At 42.7% G+C, this 21,289-nt stretch overlaps 1 protein-coding gene across 1 annotated transcript in view; it reads right to left on the bottom strand.

The window, feature by feature from the left end:
* The window catches only part of DCX (doublecortin), a 164,277-nt gene that overhangs the window by 29,184 nt on the left and 113,804 nt on the right, over positions 1 to 21,289 (bottom strand). The window contains exon 4 of the mRNA XM_083159389.1: positions 727 to 829. Within this exon, the coding sequence (XP_083015515.1) occupies positions 727 to 829 (103 nt within the window). The remainder of the gene's footprint in view (positions 1 to 726; positions 830 to 21,289) is intronic.

Raw genomic sequence — 21,289 nt, forward strand, 5'->3', positions numbered from 1 at the left:
CAGGAAAGAGATAATACAGCAACAAAGGAATCAGCCAGCCACATGTCAGCATGCTCCCCAAAGCTGTTACATGCTTTGCTGCACATTTGCAGTAAGACACATGGAAAAGTAACACAGTTTCTGTAAGATTACGCTTGCAGGAGAGAAAAATGTCAAATTATATTTGCTAAAAAATAAGTGCTGACTAAATAGGTCTGGCTGCCCAAGACACTCTGTCCAGCTGCCTTTGGGACACAGTTTGTATAAACTTATACTAAAAAAATAAAATATAATTTCTTAAATTGTGGATCCAACAGAATATGTAATACCCCATACACACGGAGTGATTGTGACTTTGGGGGACATTCTGATTCCTCCGGTTCCCTGCGTGTTTTTACCGTGCATAAAGATTTATGCGCATGTGCAGGGTCCCTGGGCGAACAGACTCAGCGACTTGTTAGTCACAAAGCCGTTGGCACAGAGCGATGCATGCTGGGTGAGTGGGGCAGAAGAGTTGGGTGTCACCCATGGGAACGCCCAGCATATGCATTTTACATGGCGATATGCATGCAGAGTGGCTTGCTGCATCCCGCTCTTTGTAGTCCCTGAAACTGAGTATTGTTTGAACAGTAAAATACCGATTACTGTAGTTCCGATATATAGGTACATCCCCATTGTATAGTTTAAGATCTCCAATGTTACTAACAATATTAAATGTATCACTATTATACATGCTTACAAGCTTACCATTTTCATCCAGAGAAAAGTCATCTTGAGCATATCGGAATTTCTCAGGTCCACATGCAATAAATACATCATCCTCACCAAAGAAATCATGAAGACAGGTCACCTGAAAGAAGAAAGGAAGCTGATTACCAGACAATAATTATACCTTCCCTGGCCATAACTGTGCAAACCTTGATGAAGCCCATGATATTTATTATAGTTACACTACTGCAACAACATACAGACACTATCAAGCTTTTGTCCTGCAATCAAACAATGTCAGCTTACAAATCCGATTACAATGGTATGTATCATTAAGTACCGTTGGAATACATATCGATGGGATGCCGGCAGTCAGAAGACCAATGTTGGCATCCCTATACAGATAAGTATACTTACCCCTTGCTTCCCCTAACCCTCCGTCCCCATAGCCTAACCCTACTGTAAGTCATATATGGTATGTCGGGATTCCAGCGCTGTTCTTGTGGCTGCAAGTGGGGATGCCAGTGACTAATGTAATCCCGCACATAGGTAAAAGCTCTTGGGCTGATCTACTGGTGGAGGCACATAAGCTTCGACAAAAGACCATGTCAGTAAGCGATTTTATTTGATGACCCTATTGGCTGTTGCCAGAGGAACAATGAAGCATACAAACTTGCTTTGGAGAAAGTTCTGATAGTGTTCCTCTGCATACTGTACATATGATGAGGTACAGTAATAATCACAGTGAATCAATAATTAGAAATGCATTGTTTATTTTTTATTTACACCTATAGTTTTGTACTCCAACAGGAGAAAAGAGGGAACATTGTTCATACACACTGCATGGGTATTGTGGATTATGCAAAACACACTCACCCCATAATTCTCAATTTAACTTGGTACTACACTGTTGCTCTTTGTTTTCACTATTTGGAGAGCACTAAATAAAACATGTATACATATCTATTCATTTGACAAGGGCATAATTAGATATTTCTAGGCCCATAGCAAGTTCATAAGGGCCCTTATATAGTAACCAATAGTGATAAATGTATATTACATGTGTAATTTAAACAAGGAAGATGGCCCCCCTTCAGCTCTGGGTCCCATGGCATCTGCACCCCTTGCACCTATGGTAATTACTATGCCCTTGCATTGTGATTATGCACTGGAACACTCTGGGGTAAATATACTATAATAAAAGTCCTGTTGAAGATGGAATGATCCCCCATAGCAACCAATCAGATTCTACTTATGTTTTCGTTAGCACCTCCTATAAGATAATAAATACAATCTGATTGGTTGCTATGGGCAACATCCCATCTTCAATATAACTCCCATCTTAGTAAATTAATCTCTCTGTATCCACAAAAAAATGACTGTGTGCTTTCAAATCAGGGAACATTCTTGTCAATTATCTTTTCCACCCATTTATCACATTTAAATAATCTTGTCCAGCCAATTGGCACTCTTAATCCAGCAACTCCTCTGGTGCAAACTTTTGTTCTCCTGCAGTATGGAATTGAGGTACAGATTTTTTAAGCTCGGTGAAGTGATAAAGTGTCTGGTTTTTATCACCGGCCAATCAGCTCCTACCTGTGAAGTTACAGGCTTGGTTTGAAAAATGACATGTAGGAGCTGATTGGCCGGTGATAAGTACGAGACACTTTATCACTTCACCCTGAGTAAGAGCAGTTACTTAATTTGTTTCCCACCACTCCGGTTGGTAGGTGAATCATTTTGCCTTTATCCCCCACTGTTTAAGATACACAGCTGCTAGTAGCATTGACACTCACCTGTGTGACACTCACCTGTTTTAATTTTATGATGATTGTTTTTTAACAGGTACTATAAATTCTGCAGAACTGATCAGCTGTCTTCCTGTACATTGCTTATTGCTGATCACCACTGAGTATAAATGTACATTCCTATGGCTAGCAGATAACATTTCAAACAGTGCAGCCTCCGCCAGCCAGGCTCCCTCCTCTCTGCCAGGAGCAGTAGAGTCTCAGCACTAAAGGGATCAGACCCTACTGCTCATTTACAATCCTCAGGAAAATGGCACAGCAGCCATTTTCCTGGAGATTTCTGCAGTGCTGCCAGCAGTAGTTCTGCACTGTGGAGTCTGAGCACTAGAGCGCTCAGACTCCACTGCACATATTGGTGGAAAAATGGTCACAGTGCCATTTTCCTGGATCTCAGCAGTGCTCTTGTCACCGCCGCTGGACTATGGATGGTAAGTATTGGGGAAATGGGTGCAGTGTGCATGGTGTGGGCGATGTGGGACTCAGGGCAGAACACACTGCATCCATTATAGACACGCCACTGTAGAGAAGGAAGCCAGAGCCTTTAAAGGTAAGATCTAGATAAAATAATATGAATAAGGGATGCTAGAGGCCCATCTAATGAAGTGCACCTGCCTACTGTACATTATGGACAAATGTATGCTAAGAAACCACTTATTCAACTTGTTTAATGTAGGAGTTTATCAAAATGATTTTGACTATCAGTAATCTTAGGGCTAAATAAACCAAGTGGATGTTTTTCGAAGTGAACAGAGCAACCATTCAGATTGTATTTATCATGAATCTAGCACCTTCTAGAGGTGCTGTGGGCAACATCTCTCACTTCTAAAAACTCACTTTAGTAAATGTACCCCTTATGCTTATAGTCTGCACCTGCATTATTCTTGCAAGATACACCTGTATATTCCTAGACCATTAGTCAGGTAACAGAGGTAAATTACCCCAAATGGAGTATAAATTAAATTCCTGGGGGTAAAGGACGGTCGTGCTGCCGAGACTCAGTCGGGCATACAAATGAATCTATATGCATGCCCAGCTGTGTCTCGACAGTGCAACTGTCCATTACCCCCAGGAATTGTATTTAATTCTACATAGAATCTATATATAGATTCTATATACATGCGCAGCTGTGTGTGTTACAGTACTTTAGTGTACAAGGATCTGACACTGCAGTTCATCAGGCCCTTGTGTATAACACGCTTCCCTGCGGGATGCCCCGGGCCCGCCTCCAAGTCCTCCTGCTTCTTCAGTAGAGTCGACTAGTTGTTGCGCCATCTCACAGTGCGCAGTCTGTACTGCCACTGTGGCACTAAGTTTGCCTAGTTATAGACTCCTGTCAAAGTATACACATCTCTAGTCTAGGGTAAAAAAAAAATTGCACAGACAATCACTATATCATCTTGAGGAACTGCCATAAATAATTGTCTGGACATCACATTGTCAATGGCTATACCACACACAGCATGGCAGCCATTGATGATGATGATGATGATGATAACCATGCATGGCTGTGTGTGGTACATATCAAGGGGGTAACGTCAGCATATCTAAATATATTTTAGGGAAAAAGGTAAAAAAGTTCCCTGACGCCTGTCCTAGAGTTTTGACTATAACATGATTAGAAAATTTTAAAGAAGGTATTTCTAACTTTTAATATCACCTTTGTATCATTCACATCGTCTGTTGTATTCTAATATTTTTTTATAGCAAAAACTCACCACAAAATCATATATGTGAGTGTATATCTGTCTCTGGTACTAGCCGCTGCCTCCCGAGCCACTGACCTACTGCTAAAAATACATTTGTTCTATTTATTTCTAATGCACAACACTTGAGTTATGAAGGCTGTGGGCAGGTGGGGATTGAAATCACGTCCTCATTTTATAAATGTATAGAAGAGAAAGAAAGTAACAGAAAAAGGACCAAATCATTTTACAAACAGTCCTAGTGGGCATCACGGACGGTGTAACGGTTAGCATTATTGCCGCACAGCACTGAGCGTCATGGGTTTGATACCCACCATGGCCCTATCTGTGCAGAGTTTGTATATTCTCCCTGTGTGTGGTTTGGCATAACCAAATGTGCTTTGGGAATGAACCTGAATCAGGCCCTTGATGTAAAGTATTAAAATTGGATTATTTCTTATTCTGCTTATTTTCAATGTTCTATAGAAAATTTACCATCACCATTTTAAAGCATAGTGGGGAAAACGGCAATAAAAAAGTGAAATTTCTGTCTCTTGCCGTAATGGGGTATTATATATTTTTTTCTCATATCTTGTCTTATATAGGTCTCCTGACCTTGCTTGGATCATCAGGCATTGAGGAATTTCCCATTAGGACAGTTCACCAGTCAGTAAGACCTTTCGGCATTGAAAGAGTTAAACCATCTTAAATGCTTCCTTGAGTTGCCAGCTAGAAATGTCTTATGGCATTGGGAAGTGAGCTGATAGCAGATTATTGCTGGAGGAAGCAAGCTACTAATTTGATTCAAATTTCTTCAGCTCATTATACTGTGTATTTATAGCAACGTTTTCCAGAAGCCTGTAGGCAAAGAAGATCTGAAATTGCACATTTTGTCTGAGTTAGGAAAACAAAGAGAGGCTGGATGAGGGATCTCCCTTCACAGCAGAGCTGTCAAAAACAATGGCAGCCCAGTCATTAAAGCGGTGCCCCGCCTCTCACATTGTAATGCGCCCCTCCTTTAGCTGACTTCAGTCAGGAGGGTGCCAGTGACCACCCCTTGCTTAGAAGATCACAAGCTGTCAAAAGCCACTAAACCATTTAGCAAAGAATAAGGAGATAAAAGGGTATTAAGCGCAATTTATCTTATGCAAAGATATCGTATTTATTTTTCTACTTAGACAAAGCCATGCAGGCGGCCATTTCTTTGCTTAGATCAGAACACAAATTAATTGGGATCAATAAGGTGTTGATCAGCAGGGCTGCCATCCGGGGGGGCTGCCGGGACTGAAATCCCAGGCAACAGTCAGAGATGTTCTTACCGCCAATACCTGGAGATCCGTGTCTATACCAGGCTGTGCAACAGGCTGTTTCCTGTGCATTGGTCCTCTGCAAAGTCTTCCAGCAGGTCAGCAACACTCCGTCTATATGGCAGGGTTGCAACTTATGCCCAGCAGATTTTTTTGTCTTGCAGGTAGGGGGCCGTCTATTTTGACAAAACTGGGCCCCACAATTTCTGATTGCAGCTCTTTTGATCAGGACTAGTGCAAAACGACCACAGTCTGAAAGCGTTTTTAATCATTGTCCGAAAACACCAAGCCCCATAGGATTTGGCCATACAGTATATAAACAGCTTAAGAATGCACAGCTCCTTCTGTATGTTCTTGTATAGAACTCTGCAAAGTAGACTGGCGTAGACCATTGCTGAGCACCTGTCATTAGGGCCATTCAAGTAACAATACATTGAAAGTATGAAATAAGATCTTATAAACTTTAAGAATCGGTTTAAACTAAAACTCATAAAATATATAAGTATAATAATAATAATAATACATTTCCATAAGATTTTATGTTATCGTAATGTATTCCATATGATTTATATTACATATTTGCATCTATGTCCATAAGTTAGAAAAATGTGAATAAGAGCCCCATGTATAGTATAGCACAAAAGATTAAATAAGCAGCTGTTGTTAAAGAACAGGAGGGTCGTGTCCCACAACAAAGGTCAGTACCCTAAGCACCACCATGCTGCTGTAGGAGTTCTGCACCATCCACAGCCTTATCTGCTGCAGAATTAGTAATTATACCCGTCGCTGTCTGTCCTGCTGTCAGTAATTACCTGCTGCCAGAAGGAATGGCTGGGGAAACTGATGTCACTGTTGGCACTGTGGAAACCTGCTTTTAACCCATTCCTTTTTTTACATTGTATATTTTATACAACATACAATGACTCAAGTAAAAATAAATGCATTATAATAAAAATGCATACTAGCAATAGCAGAAAACTAAATAGGATGCTTGGGAGTCTGAGGTGTGTACAACAAATGCTAGATAGATGTACAATAATGAGCGTATGGAGGCAACAGTGAAGCATGGTGAAGGTTCCTTGCAAGATTGGGGCTGCATTTTGGCAAATGGAGTTGGGGATTTGATCAAGATTAATAGTGTCCCCAATCAGGGTTGGACTCATGGGCCACTTTGGTTGAAGGCCCACACCCTCATCTGGGGATAAGTTCATGTGCACACGCACACAAGTACTGTATGGTGCATTTCTACAGTGCGTTGTTATCATGCTTGGACTGTATTATTAAGGACCCCAGACTTTGCATTCTCAAATGGATAGACAAGTCTCTGTGATCATACTTTATCCATCATGCAATACCCTCAGGGAGGAATCTGTTTGACTCCAAATTTATTCTACAGCAAGACAATGACCCCAAACATACAGCCAATGTCACTAAGAACTATCTTCAGTGTAAAGAAAAACAAGGAGTCCTGGAAGTGATAATATGTCCCCACAGGGCCTCAACTCAACTCAACATCATGGAGTCTGTCTGGGATTACATGAAGACACATAAGGATTTAAGCAAGCCTACATCAGTACAAGATCTATGATAATAACTCCAAGATGATTGGAACAACCTCCCTGCTGAGTTCCTTCACTAACTGTGTGCATGGGAGTCTAGAAAAAGCGTTACCGTTTTGAAGCAAAGGGTGATCACACCAAATACTGGTCTGATTTAGATTTCCCTTCTGCTCATTCAATTTGCGTTTTGTCAATTGATAAAACTAAACAATTAACACTTGTTAATGTTACCTGCCTTCAAGCTGAACAGATCTCTGATGCCTAAATGTGATTTGTCTTGAGGAAGATCCCTTGGGGACAAAACGTTGACAATGTATATGAAAATGCTTAATAATTTAACCTGCTATCTATAACATCTATTTATTTTATTTTTCAATCAACATAGATGATGTTTCTGTGCATCTGTGGACTGTATTTATGGCACAGCATTCTCCACCAAACAAAGACAGCAAATGACCTAACCCCATACCTAATATATAATACATAATAACCTGAGCAAAAGAACCTGCTCCTAAGGATTTTAACCATAAGAGTGTGTATTCTAAGCACAATCTATCTAGTTCAATCACCAATGCTACAGTGTATATATTTTTCTCTGCTAAGCAGCTTTAGCACTAGGCCACAGCACACCTTTACCAACATCGTGATGGTATGTAAATGGAATGAATCACCATGTGATCGGCCATCCAGGCCAATCAACTATCATTCTTCAACAGAACATCATTTAGTCACATAACAAATAACACACTTTAAGGGGTATATTCAATGGCAAACAGGTGAGCTATGACAGTGAGCATTGCCTATTACCCGCCGTCATAGCCCACCCTCCGTATTCAATCCACCCCCTGCACCCTGGGCTCGCTGCATTAGCGGAGAACCTCACTGTTCATGGGAATCCTCATCGTCCTCTGATGGCAAGTAAGATAGTATAGGGCGATCGGCCAGAAAGGGGGTTAAACGGTGAGGTTGGCTTGTTTTACTGAAAACAAGCCATCCTCGCCATAAAAAAACCCTCGGCCAGCTGCATTGAATATACCTCTAATAATCCACAGCCAAAATTCAAATCATTTAAAGGGTCCTCAACCCCTATTTATCAATTAATTTCTAAATTGCTCAACAGGCCATTAATGGGGACAAGTTATTGCTGATAGAAACAATATATCACACAAACCTATGTATAAAAGTATTCCATTAATACCTTAGTTTAAAAAATATTATACACCTGCAGAAAAGCACCTATTAAAAAAAGTGTAAGACACCCTTACCCCCACAATCTGTAGGTGGAACATGGGTCTCGCCTGGTGCATCATAAATTAATAACTTCAGAGTAAACAATACAGTATACAGCTATCAAAACCTGTACTAACATTATACGGAACATGAAACATCCCCTTGTAAAAATATGTACTGTATATATTTTATGAGCTATCCCTGGAATTTGTGAAATCCAGCTGGTTATTTCCATTTAAGCCCCTGGGACTTACTGAGCCTAAATATCAATATTCCCTCCTTTGAAAGCAAAATTTTTGCTCTCTCACCACCTCTTGACATTTATGGGAGCTGGTCAGTTATGATGCTTGTCAAACAAGTCAGTGGATGTTGTTTCTCAAAATGTTGAGCTACTGGCTTGATGTGGTATGGAGTTACGGTCCATTATCTTTTCTTGCGGAGTTGTGCCCAATCTTGGGCCATGCTTGTATATTGTAACATCCACACAATTGATTCATTTATAATGTACATTACTGTTAAAGATTAAGACACCATCTATGAAACAAAAATAAATTGCATTTCTTCATTTTGGATCATATAGATATTTGCATACACAAGGGCCAAATCAGACCCCATTGCAGTCCCGGTCTTTGGTATATATAAAAAAAAAAAACTATTATTTTTCTATCTCTTATTGTACAAATACCTTCTTCATGAGGGATTACTAATATAACAATCTTACATCCATAGGGGCAAATATAACATTCCTGGCACATCAGACAATGACCTAATCCAAAAAATGCAAAATCATGCACTTGGCCTCAAAAATCCAAAGGCTAAATTTAGTATAAATGGCACTATAATGGAAAGTACTGAGGAAGAGAGGGATCTAGGTGTCACTAATTCAGGGAATTTAAAGGCAGGTAGGCACTGTAACAAAGCAATGAAGAAGGCAAGTCAGATGCTTGGTTACATAGGGAGAGGAATCAGCAGTAGAAAGAAAGAAGTAATAATGCCACTGTATAGGTCATTGGTACAACCTCATCTAGAGTATTGTGTTCAGTTCTGGAGGCCATATCTCCAGAAGGATATAAATACATTAGAGACTGTACAAAGAAGGGCAACTAAAACGGTGCATGGCCTACATCACAAAATTTACCAGGAAATACTAAAATGTCTTAATATGTATAGTTTAGAGCAGAGAAGGGAAAGGGGGGACATGATAGAATCTTTCAAATATATCAAGGGTTTTAACAAGGTACAGGTGGGAGACATTCTTCACAGGAAGAGGAGCAACAGAACATGAGGACATTCACTGAAACTAGAGGGAGGAAGATTCCGGGGAAATTTAAGGAATAATTACTTCACAGAAAGGGTAGTGGATAAGTGGACTAACCTACCATCAGAGGTGGTAGAGGCAAATACAGTAGTACAATTTAAACATGCTTGGGATAGGCATATTGATATCCTAACAAAGAAATAAGGATCAAATATGGGTTGAGGTAACATGTTTAAAAAAGGGGCAGACTAGATGGGCCAAGTGGTTCTTATCTGCCGTCAAATTCTATCGTTCCGTGTTACATATATCATACTTGCCAAGTTAATCCCTCCAAGCAACCACGTCGCATAGAATTTTTTTTTCACATAAAGCAGAAGGGCAGGCACTGTCCAGTTGTTCAACTTAAATGTCTTTGTTTATATTTATCAACACCCAGTGTTAACAAGATTATAACACATCAGTTAAAGTACACTCATTAGACCCCACAGGTCCATAGCAGAATGTCAATTATCAGAAACTTCAATCTGAATAGGTATGTGTACTACCTGGAGCTTCTCCATCGGCTCCAGGTACAGTAGTACTGCTTGCAGAACCCAAACCTCTCACAAAGAGGGACTGTTTACTGGGACCCAAGCTACAGCATAAAGGCATCCGAAAACCAAGACCCACGTGCCCAACAAAGCGCTCACACATGCATGTGGACTATTGTAAATTTTAAATCAAATTCTATTACTCTTAAATGCATTTAAACAGTTAATAGCAAATTAGTTTCTGAAATGGTTCACTGCATTCATTGTACTTACACTATACCATGTGCATTATACATTATCTATGCTAATTGTCATTTTACTTAGGGCATTTAAGGTTTTATTGTATCCATTTAAATGATCTATTGAAAATAAATGCTTTTTCATATTTCAAATTAACATATTTATGCTACACGTGCACCGGGGTTAAACCTATATATTTTTTCTTTTCTATAAAACAAAGATACAAGTCTTCCTTTGATTCAATACAGTATAATGAAATAATGACTTACACAAGTTTTACTATAAATTGCAAACAATTAGATTAAACACAATGACAGACCAAGTTTAAGTGCAAACCACCGTTACTTATTAGTACAGTACTAAAGAAGTTAATGATATATGTTCTGGAAAGAGTAACATTTATTGCATTGCTTGGGTATTGGGGGTGATAATTCAGACCTCTTTGCTAGGCTGCACATATTCGCTGCCTAGGGTGGAAACGCCGTCCCGCCGCCCGAAACCCTTGTGCTATCATCTGCTCGCATGTGGCCGCACGGAGGAAAAACTCTTTAGAATTTTTCTCCCTTCACAAGGTGAAAGTAAGTCTATACTTATATTTTTGTCCTGCAAGGTGATGGCGATAATGGGGGTGGGCACAGATGTCATGTGGCGTCAGCCACCCGCCTGAGCAGGCAGGAGTACAGCAAATGTCATCTTGGATCAGCTTTTGTAAACCCACTTTCCAGACGTTGGTTTAGCATGTGGACTACAGATACACAGATACACATTACAGGTAATTTTCAGAGCCAAACTACATCCAGCAATTTGGAGGATGAAAAGCCCATACTGCATGAGATGCGTGGTAGTGTGCAATGTGCCAAACTGTGCTTGGTTTGGACCACAAACAAAAAATAAATCTTTTACAGTTGGTTTATCAGAACAGAATAACAAATGTAATTATGGTGGAATAATAATTTATTAATTAAGTATCATCTATAATTAGGGAGCCAATATTTATTATTTATATCATTATTTTACATGGTGAAATGGACATAGTATTTCATTAGAGGCGTAATACAAGTGGTTGTTTAATGAGAGCAGCAAGATTGTATTCATGTTGAAGGTTGATAGTATAGTATACATTTGGGGCCTGACTCACACTGGCTCGGAAGGGGCAAATTTGGCCCCGCTACCCATTACCGAGGGGATTTAGATGGAGGGTGGGGGGGGGGGGTTGATTGGCAGTATTAAAGTGCAGCAAATGTATTTGGCCTAGCAAATCACGTGAATTAGGTCCTTGATGCACTGCACATACCAGCATAGTCTTGTGCCCACATAGTATTGGTTCCATAATAAAAGTAATTAATATATGAACCTTTTAACCATTTTATTTTTTGTCCCCAAATTTCATTAAGTCGTTGTTACAGTACCTCCCTAATTAATACGTTTTTTTTTGTCCAGACAGGGCAGAGAGCTTACGCAGTATAAGTTATTCAGCCAGAACTACAGTACATCTAAAATGTCTGCCGTTCCTAGAAAAGGCAGCATTACAACAACCTGCAGCATGATACAGTGCACGGTTTGTGGTCTTGCTGTGTCAGGATGGAAATGACAGAACTGCTCTAATAAATAATGTGATTTGTTATTCAGTTTTACCTCAGTAAGTTACATGGTTTACAAACAAACTATACATAAAACCATCACTAAACTTGTGGTTTGGCAATATCATATGTTATTAAATCTCCCCAATAATGTTCTTTTATAGTCATTTATAGGCTTATGTACAATAGAACTATATAGGTAAAGATACCAACAGAGAACGAGAGGGCAACTTAAAATATTTAATGGATGAGTCGTTCCTGTACATCTTGCTGTATATCAGGCTTGGCAAAGATGTTTTTTATTGGGAGTTGATAATACTACGGCCGTCTGCCCCCGTCGGAAAGAATTATCTGCACATTCGGAATGTGCAACAGCCTATCGACATGACAATGCATTATACAAGCTCCCATACACTGATTGTATGAGCAATTACATCATGCACAATAATCTGCTATATTTTACCAGTAATACAAAAAAAAAATGGTAGCGAAGAGGAGAACTTTGGCCTTTGTCTGTTTATGAAATATCTCCCTTTTTACTCTGAAATCCCAGCACTGGGAGAGGCGAGCAAGGCCATTTGTATTCACTACCACTACGCAGTGCCTCTAGTTGAGAGCGCTAGGAGTGCAATGTGTAATGTTTAAAACAGCAAACTGCATAATTGACTGCAGTGAATTAAAGCTCTCATGCTGTAAAAAAATATCCCTGTTTGACAGTCCCCTCACGTCTCCTGCTTGTTGTGCGGCAGGCAGATTTTGGTTGGACAGCCTCCCATCACACTTCAGGGATTTCAGAAAGCAGCAGTCTCATCCACCTTATAATAGACGAGGAAAAGCAAATGGTAGAGTACAGTCCAGGAGCTACAGCAGTTACATCTTAAAGACATACCGTAGAACACACACACAGTGGTATACAGTACAAGGTCACTGCCATTAATTACAATTAGAGATGTGCGGGCTCGGATTTCAGAGATCCGAGCCCCCACGGACGTCATCATTCCGAGCCCGATTCCGAGCAGCGCTCGGAGATTCCCGCCTGACTCGGTCCGTCCGCGTGATTAGAACGTCATCTCCCGGCGTCGGATTTCGCGAGGCTTTATAAGCAGCTGCCGCGCCCCGCCATCTTCACTCCAGTCAAGTAGTGGGTTGGGAGAGGGTGTGTTGGTGCTGCTGCTGGGGCTTAAACTTGAGCTTGAGCTTTTGCAATCGCTGGTGCTGTCTCTCAGTGCTGCTGTGTAGTAGTCTAACTGTGTACTTGTAGTACTACTGTCTCCTCTGTGCGGTCTACCTCTGGTGTGCTGTGCTGCCTGTAATTGATTATTTTATTTGCTGGGGCTGTCTCCCTCAGTGCTGCTGTGTACTCTGTTCTCAGCTTAGGACAACAGTCTAACTGTGTACTTGTAGTACTACTGTCTCCTCTGTGCGGTCTACCTCTGGTGAGCTGTGCTGTAATTAATTATTTTATTTGCTAAGGCTGTCTCCCTCAGTGCTGCTGTGTACTATACTATGTTCTCCTCTGCTTAGAAGAACAGTCTAACTGTGTACCTGCCTGTAGTACTACTGTCTCCTCTGTGCTGGGGCATACATCTGGTGCTGTGCTGTGCCATTATTATATATATAATTATTAATTATATTAAATATAAATATATATAGTCCACTGGTGCTGCACTGCTGCCTGCACTGAATCTGCCAGTCTGGCGGTCTGTGGTCTGGGGCTCACTGGCTATACTGCCGTATGTACCGTCTGGTCTGGGGCTCACTGGCTAATAAATAATTAAATACTGCCTGCCTAATAAATAATTAAATACTGCCGTATATCTCTACCTTTGTGGTCTGGGGCTCACTGGCTATACTGCCGTATGTACCGTCTGGTCTGGGGCTCACTGGCTAATAAATAATGAAATACTGCCTGCCTAATAAATAATTAAATACTGCCGTATATCTCTACCTTTGTGGTCTGGGGCTCACTGGCTATACTGCCGTATGTACCGTCTGGTCTGGGGCTCACTGGCTAATAAATAATTAAATACTGCCTGCCTAATAAATAATTAAATACTGCCGTATATCTCTACCTTTGTGGTCTGGGGCTCACTGGCTATACTGCCGTATGTACCGTCTGGTCTGGGGCTCACTGGCTAATAAATAATTAAATACTGCCGTATATCTCTACCTTTGTGGTCTGGGGCTCACTGGCTATACTGCCGTATGTACCGTCTGGTCTGGGGCTCACTGGCTAATAATTAAATACTGCCTGCCTAATAAATAATTAAATACTGCCGTATATCTCTACCTTTGTGGTCTGGGGCTCACTGGCTATACTGCCGTATGTACCGTCTGGTCTGGGGCTCACTGGCTAATAAATAATTAAATACTGCCGTACAGTATATCTCTACCTTTGTGGTCTGGGGCTCACTGGCTATACTGCCGTATGTACCGTCTGGTCTGGGGCTCACTGGCTAATAAATAATTAAATACTGCCTGCCTAATAAATAATGAAATACTGCCGTATATCTCTACCTTTGTGGTCTGGGGCTCACTGGCTATACTGCCGTATGTACCGTCTGGTCTGGGGCTCACTGGCTAATAAATAATTAAATACTGCCGTATATCTCTACCTTTGTGGTCTGGGGCTCACTGGCTATACTGCCGTATGTACCGTCTGGTCTGGGGCTCACTGGCTAATAAATAATTAAATACTACCTGCCTAATAAATAATTAAATACTGCCGTATATCTCTACCTTTGTGGTCTGGGGCTCACTGGCTATACTGCCGTATGTACCGTCTGGTCTGGGGCTCACTGGCTAATAAATATTTAAATACTGCCGTATATCTCTACCTTTGTGGTCTGGGGCTCACTGGCTATACTGCCGTATGTACCGTCTGGTCTGGGGCTCACTGGCTAATAATTAAATACTGCCTGCCTAATAAATAATTAAATACTGCCGTATATCTCTACCTTTGTGGTCTGGGGCTCACTGGCTATACTGCCGTATGTACCGTCTGGTCTGGGGCTCACTGGCTAATAAATAATTAAATACTGCCGTACAGTATATCTCTACCTTTGTGGTCTGGGGCTCACTGGCTATACTGCCGTATGTACCGTCTGGTCTGGGGCTCACTGGCTAATAAATAATTAAATACTGCCTGCCTAATAAATAATTAAATACTGCCGTATATCTCTACCTTTGTGGTCTGGGGCTCACTGGCTATACTGCCGTATGTACCGTCTGGTCTGGGGCTCACTGGCTAATAAATAATTAAATACTGCCGTATATCTCTACCTTTGTGGTCTGGGGCTCACTGGCTATACTGCCGTATGTACCGTCTGGTCTGGGGCTCACTGGCTAATAAATAATTAAATACTGCCTGCCTAATAAATAATTAAATACTGCCGTATATCTCTACCTTTGTGGTCTGGGGCTCACTGGCTATACTGCCGTATGTACCGTCTGGTCTTGGGCTCACTGGCTAATAAATAATTAAATACTGCCGTATATCTCTACCTTTGTGGTCTGGGGCTCACTGGCTATACTGCCGTATGTACCGTCTGGTCTGGGGCTCACTGGCTAATAAATAATTAAATACTGCCTGCCTAATAAATAATTAAATACTGCCGTATATCTCTACCTTTGTGGTCTGGGGCTCACTGGCTATACTGTCGTATGTACCGTCTGGTCTGGGGCTCACTGGCTAATAAATAATTAAATACTGCCTGCCTAATAAATAATTAAATACTGCCGTATATCTCTACCTTTGTGGTCTGGGGCTCACTGGCTATACTGCCGTATGTACCGTCTGGTCTTGGGCTCACTGGCTAATAAATAATTAAATACTGCCGTATATCTCTACCTTTGTGGTCTGGGGCTCACTGGCTATACTGCCGTATGTACCGTCTGGTCTGGGGCTCACTGGCTAATAAATAATTAAATACTGCCTGCCTAATAAATAATTAAATACTGCCGTATATCTCTACCTTTGTGGTCTGGGGCTCACTGGCTATACTGCCGTATGTACCGTCTGGTCTGGGGCTCACTGGCTAATAAATAATTAAATACTGCCTGCCTAATAAATAATTAAATACTGCCGTATATCTCTACCTTTGTGGTCTGGGGCTCACTGGCTATACTGCCGTATGTACCGTCTGGTCTTGGGCTCACTGGCTAATAAATAATTAAATACTGCCGTATATCTCTACCTTTGTGGTCTGGGGCTCACTGGCTATACTGCCGTATGTACCGTCTGGTCTGGGGCTCACTGGCTAATAAATAATTAAATACTGCCTGCCTAATAAATAATTAAATACTGCCGTATATCTCTACCTTTGTGGTCTGGGGCTCACTGGCTATACTGCCGTATGTACCGTCTGGTCTGGGGCTCACTGGCTAATAAATAATTAAATACTGCCTGCCTAATAAATAATTAAATACTGCCGTATATCTCTACCTTTGTGGTCTGGGGCTCACTGGCTATACTGCCGTATGTACCGTCTGGTCTTGGGCTCACTGGCTAATAAATAATTAAATACTGCCGTATATCTCTACCTTTGTGGTCTGGGGCTCACTGGCTATACTGCCGTATGTACCGTCTGGTCTGGGGCTCACTGGCTAATAAATAATTAAATACTGCCTGCCTAATAAATAATTAAATACTGCCGTATATCTCTACCTTTGTGGTCTGGGGCTCACTGGCTATACTGCCGTATGTACCGTCTGGTCTGGGGCTCACTGGCTAATAAATAATTAAATACTGCCTGCCTAATAAATAATTAAATACTGCCGTATATCTCTACCTTTGTGGTCTGGGGCTCACTGGCTATACTGTCGTATGTACCGTCTGGTCTGGGGCTCACTGGCTAATAAATAATTAAATACTGCCGTATATCTCTACCTTTGTGGTCTGGGGCTCACTGGCTATACTGCCGTATGTACCGTCTGGTCTGGGGCTCACTGGCTAATAAATAATTAAATACTGCCTGCCTAATAAATAATTAAATACTGCCGTATATCTCTACCTTTGTGTTCTGGGGCTCACTGGCTATACTGCCGTATGTACCGTCTGGTCTGGGGCTCTCTGCCTAATACTGCCGTACCTGTCTGGTGTGTGGCTCACTGCCCAATACTGCCGTATCTACCCTCTGGTCAGGGGCTCACTGCCTAAATACTGCCGTATACCATTATCTACCTGTCTGGTCTGGGGCTCTCTGCCTAATACTGCCGTACCTGTCTGGTGTGTGGCTCACTGCCCAATACTGCCGTATCTACCCTCTGGTCAGGGGCTCACTGCCTAAATACTGCCGTATACCATTATCTACCTGTCTGGTCTGGGGCTCTCTGCCTAATACTGCAGTACCTGTCTGGTGTGTGGCTCACTGCCCAATACTGCCGTATCTACCCTCTGGTCTGGGGCTCACTGCCTAAATACTGCCGTATACCATTATCTACCTGTCTGGTCTGGGGCTCTCTGCCTAATACTGCCGTACCTGTCTGGTGTGTGGCTCACTGCCTAATACTGCTGTATCTGTATAACTGCCTGCTGGTGCATACTCACTGACATATATAATTGCACTCCAGTGGTTCTGTTCTGTGACATAACTCCACAATAATAATGGAGATCCAAAATATGGAGGTTAACAAACAAAGGAAAGATGAAGATGCACTTCCTCATAGTTCTGAAGCTGCTGCCACTAGTCATGACATAGACGATGAAATGCCAACAACGTCGTCTGCCACGGCCGATGCCCAGTGTGAAAGCAGAGGGCATGTACAATTGAAACCAAACTTCCGTAAAAGGAATAAAAATATTAAATGTAAATCGTTGGAAGAGAAACTTAAACTTGGCAATATGCCATTTACGACACGGAGTGGCAAGGAACGGCTAAGGCCATGGCCTAACTTCATGACTAGTGGTGCAGCTTCAGATGACGAGGAAAGTCCTCCTCCTCCGCTCTCCCCGCCCAATAGGAAATCAAAGAGAGTTAGGCTGACACCGACTCAAAAAAGTCTGAAAAAATTTCAGAAAAAAAAACAGAAAAAAATTCCGAAAATAAATCTGGAAAAAACTCATCCTTCTAAAGACATATCCCAAATCCCCACGGAGAGTTCGAGGGTGGCGGTGGTTGTGATGCCGCACCTTCCCATCACTGTACGTGAAGAGGTGGCTCCTTCCACCATTTGCAGTACGCCCTCTGCATATGCTGGAAGGATCACCCACAGTCTAGTTCCAGATTTTATCAGTGAAGGTGATGTTGTACACCAGGAGGAGGATATTGATGTAGCTGGCACTGAGGAGGAAGTTGTCGAGGAGGATGGAGACTTGGTTTGCTTAAATGACGCACCAGGGGGGAATGAGGCACCTTTGGGGGAAAAAGTTGTTGTCCATGGGATGAAAAAGTCCATCGTCATGCCTGGACAAAGGACCAATAAATCCACCTCTGCGGTCTGGAATTTTTTTTATCCGCATCCGGACAACAAAAGTATTGCCATTTGTAGCTTATGTAAAACTCCAATAAGCAGGGGTAAGGATCTTGCCCACCTAGGGACAACCTCCCTTCAACGTCACCTAAAGACGCGTCATGGTTCAGTGTTTAGTCCAGAAAGTGCGGCTAGCAGTCCAGCGACACCTAAATCACTTGGTCCTCCTTTTGGAGCCAAATGCCTGAAAAGCACACCACCAACTCCCTCCTCGACAAATTCCTCCTCGATCCGGATAGGGGGGAGTCCTGCAGTCCATCTCACCTGCATGAATGACTCCATAGATTCCTCCGGAGGATCCTGCAGCACTACGCCTACTACTACTGCCGCTGCTGCTGCTGCTCCTGGAAGTCAGTCATCATCCCAGAGGGGAAGTCAGTCATCATCCCAGAGGGGAAGTCTTAAGACCGCTACGTCTTTCACTAAGCAATTGACCGTCCAACAGTCATTTTCCATGAGGATGAAATACGACAGCAGTCATCCTATGGCAAAGCGGATAACTGCGGCCTTGACAGCTATGTTGATGTTAGACGTGCGTCCGGTGTCCGCCATCAATGGAGTGGGATTTAAACGGTTGATGCAGGTATTGTGTCCCCGGTACCAAATCCCGTCTAGATTCCACTTCACTAGGCAGGCGATACCCGCGATGTACAGTGAGGTCAGAAAAAGTGTCCTCAGTGCCCTGAAAAATGCGGCTGTACCCACTGTACACTTAACTACAGACATGTGGACAAGTGGATCAGGTCAAACTAAGGACTATATGACTGTGACAGCCCACTGGGTAGATGCATCACCTTCCGCAGCAGCAGCAGCAGCATCTCCTGCATGCCAGCTCCTTCTTAGGCAGGCTACGCTGTGTATCACCGGTTTCAAGAAGAGGCACAACGCCGACAACCTCTTAGAGAAACTGAGGGAAATCATCTCCCTGTGGCTTACCCCCCTTAGACTCTCCTGGGGATTTGTGGTGTCGGACAACGCCAGTAACATTGTGCGGGCATTAAACATGGGCAATTTCCAGCACGTGCCATGTTTTGCCCACACAATAAATTTGGTGGTGCAGCATTTCATAAAAAATGACAGGAGTGTGCAGGAGATGCTTGCGGTGGCACGCAAAATTTGCGGACACTTTCGGCATTCTGCCACAGCCTGCCGAAGGCTGGAGCGGGAGCAAAAACTCCGCAACCTGCCCTGCCATCAGCTGAAACAAGAGGTGGTGACACGCTGGAACTCCACCCTCTATATGCTGCAGAGGATGGAGGAGCAGCAAAAGGCCATTCAAGCCTACACAGCCACCTACGACATAGGCAGAGGAGCGGGGCTGCACCTGACTCAAGCGCAGTGGAGGCTGATTTCCGTGTTGTGCAAGGTTCTCCAGCCGTTTGAAGTAGCCACACGTGAAGTCAGTTCCGACACTGCCTGCATTAGTCAGGTGATTCCCCTGATCAGGCTGTTACAAAAGCAGCTGGAGAAAGTGAGGGAGGAGCTAAAGCGGAGCGATTCCGCAAAGCATGTCGCTATTGTGGATGAAGCCCTCCATACGCTTTGCCAGGATACGAGGGTGGTCAGTCTGTTAAAGTCAGAGGAATACATTTTGGCCACAGTGCTCGATCCTCGGTTTAAAGCGTATGTTGTGTCTCTGTTTCCGGCGGACACAAGTCTACAAAGGTGCAAAGACCTGCTGGTCAGGAGATTGTCATCTGACGGGGACCGTGACACGGCCCCAGCTCCTCCTTCATTTTCTCCCACACCTGTGCCTGTGAGGAAACAGCTGCGATTTCCCACACAACCCGCTGGCGGGGATGCAGGGCAGGCAGGAGGGAGTTTGGACATCTGGTCCGGACTCAAGGACCTGCCAACGATTGCTGACATGTCTACTGTCGGTGCATTGGATGCTGTCAACATTGAAAAAATGGTGGATGATTACTTTGGTGACAGCATCCAAGTAGACATGTCAGACAGTCCTTACCTGTACTGGCAGGAAAAAAAGGCAGTTTGGAAACCCCTGTACAAACTGGCTCTATTTTACCTGAGTTGTCCCCCCTCCAGTGTGTACTCCGAAAGAGTATTCAGTGCAGCGGGGAACCTGGTCAGTGAGCTGCGAAGGAGGTTGCTCCCGAAAAATGTTGAGAAAATGATGTTTATAAAAATGAATTATCACTTATTCAATGAAGAGCAGGAATTGCCTCCAGAGATTATAACTGGACCTGTGATTGTGGAGTCCAGCGGGGACGAATTGATAATCTCTGAGAATGAGGAAGTACACACTGAAGGGGGCGAGGAATCAGAGGAGGAGGAGGAGGAGGATGATGATGATGATGATGAGTGACGATGACATCTTGTTACTGTAGAGCCAGTTTATACAGGGAGATATTATGAATTGTTTTATTTTTTGTGGGGGCCCAAACAAACCAATCATTTCAGCCACAGTTTTGTAGGCCCTGTCGCTGAAATGTTTGGTTTGTTAAAGTGTGCATGTCCTATTTTTGCAACATAAGGGTGGGTGGGAGGGCCCAAGGACAATTCCATCTTGCATCACCATTCATTATTCCTACTGCTGAGAGTCATTCATATGTGGGACTTGTCTTTTCAATGCATACAACTGTTTGCATTCCACTTGATTGCTGCACCTTCATGGGTGAGAATGTGATCTCCCTGACCTGGGGGACTCAGGGCTGGGGCAGGAAGGCTCAATTACACTTCTTTTTTGGGGCGGCTAACCTTTTTTTACCTGTCTGGTCTGGTGCCCACTGCTGAGAGTCATTTTTAATGCACATCAGGGTCAGGATCAGGCACATCATAATTAATAATCAATCAATCATAATCAATCAATCATAATCAATCAATCTATCATAATCAATCATAATCAGAATCAAGCCTGGGCGGCTGCAATTAAAGTTCTTTGTGGGCGGCTAAAGTTTTTTTTAGTTTTCCAGTTAC

This window comes from Crinia signifera, chromosome 9 (genome assembly GCF_055691185.1).
Source record: "Crinia signifera chromosome 9, ASM5569118v1, whole genome shotgun sequence".
NCBI classification, from domain to species: Eukaryota; Metazoa; Chordata; class Amphibia; order Anura; family Myobatrachidae; genus Crinia; species Crinia signifera.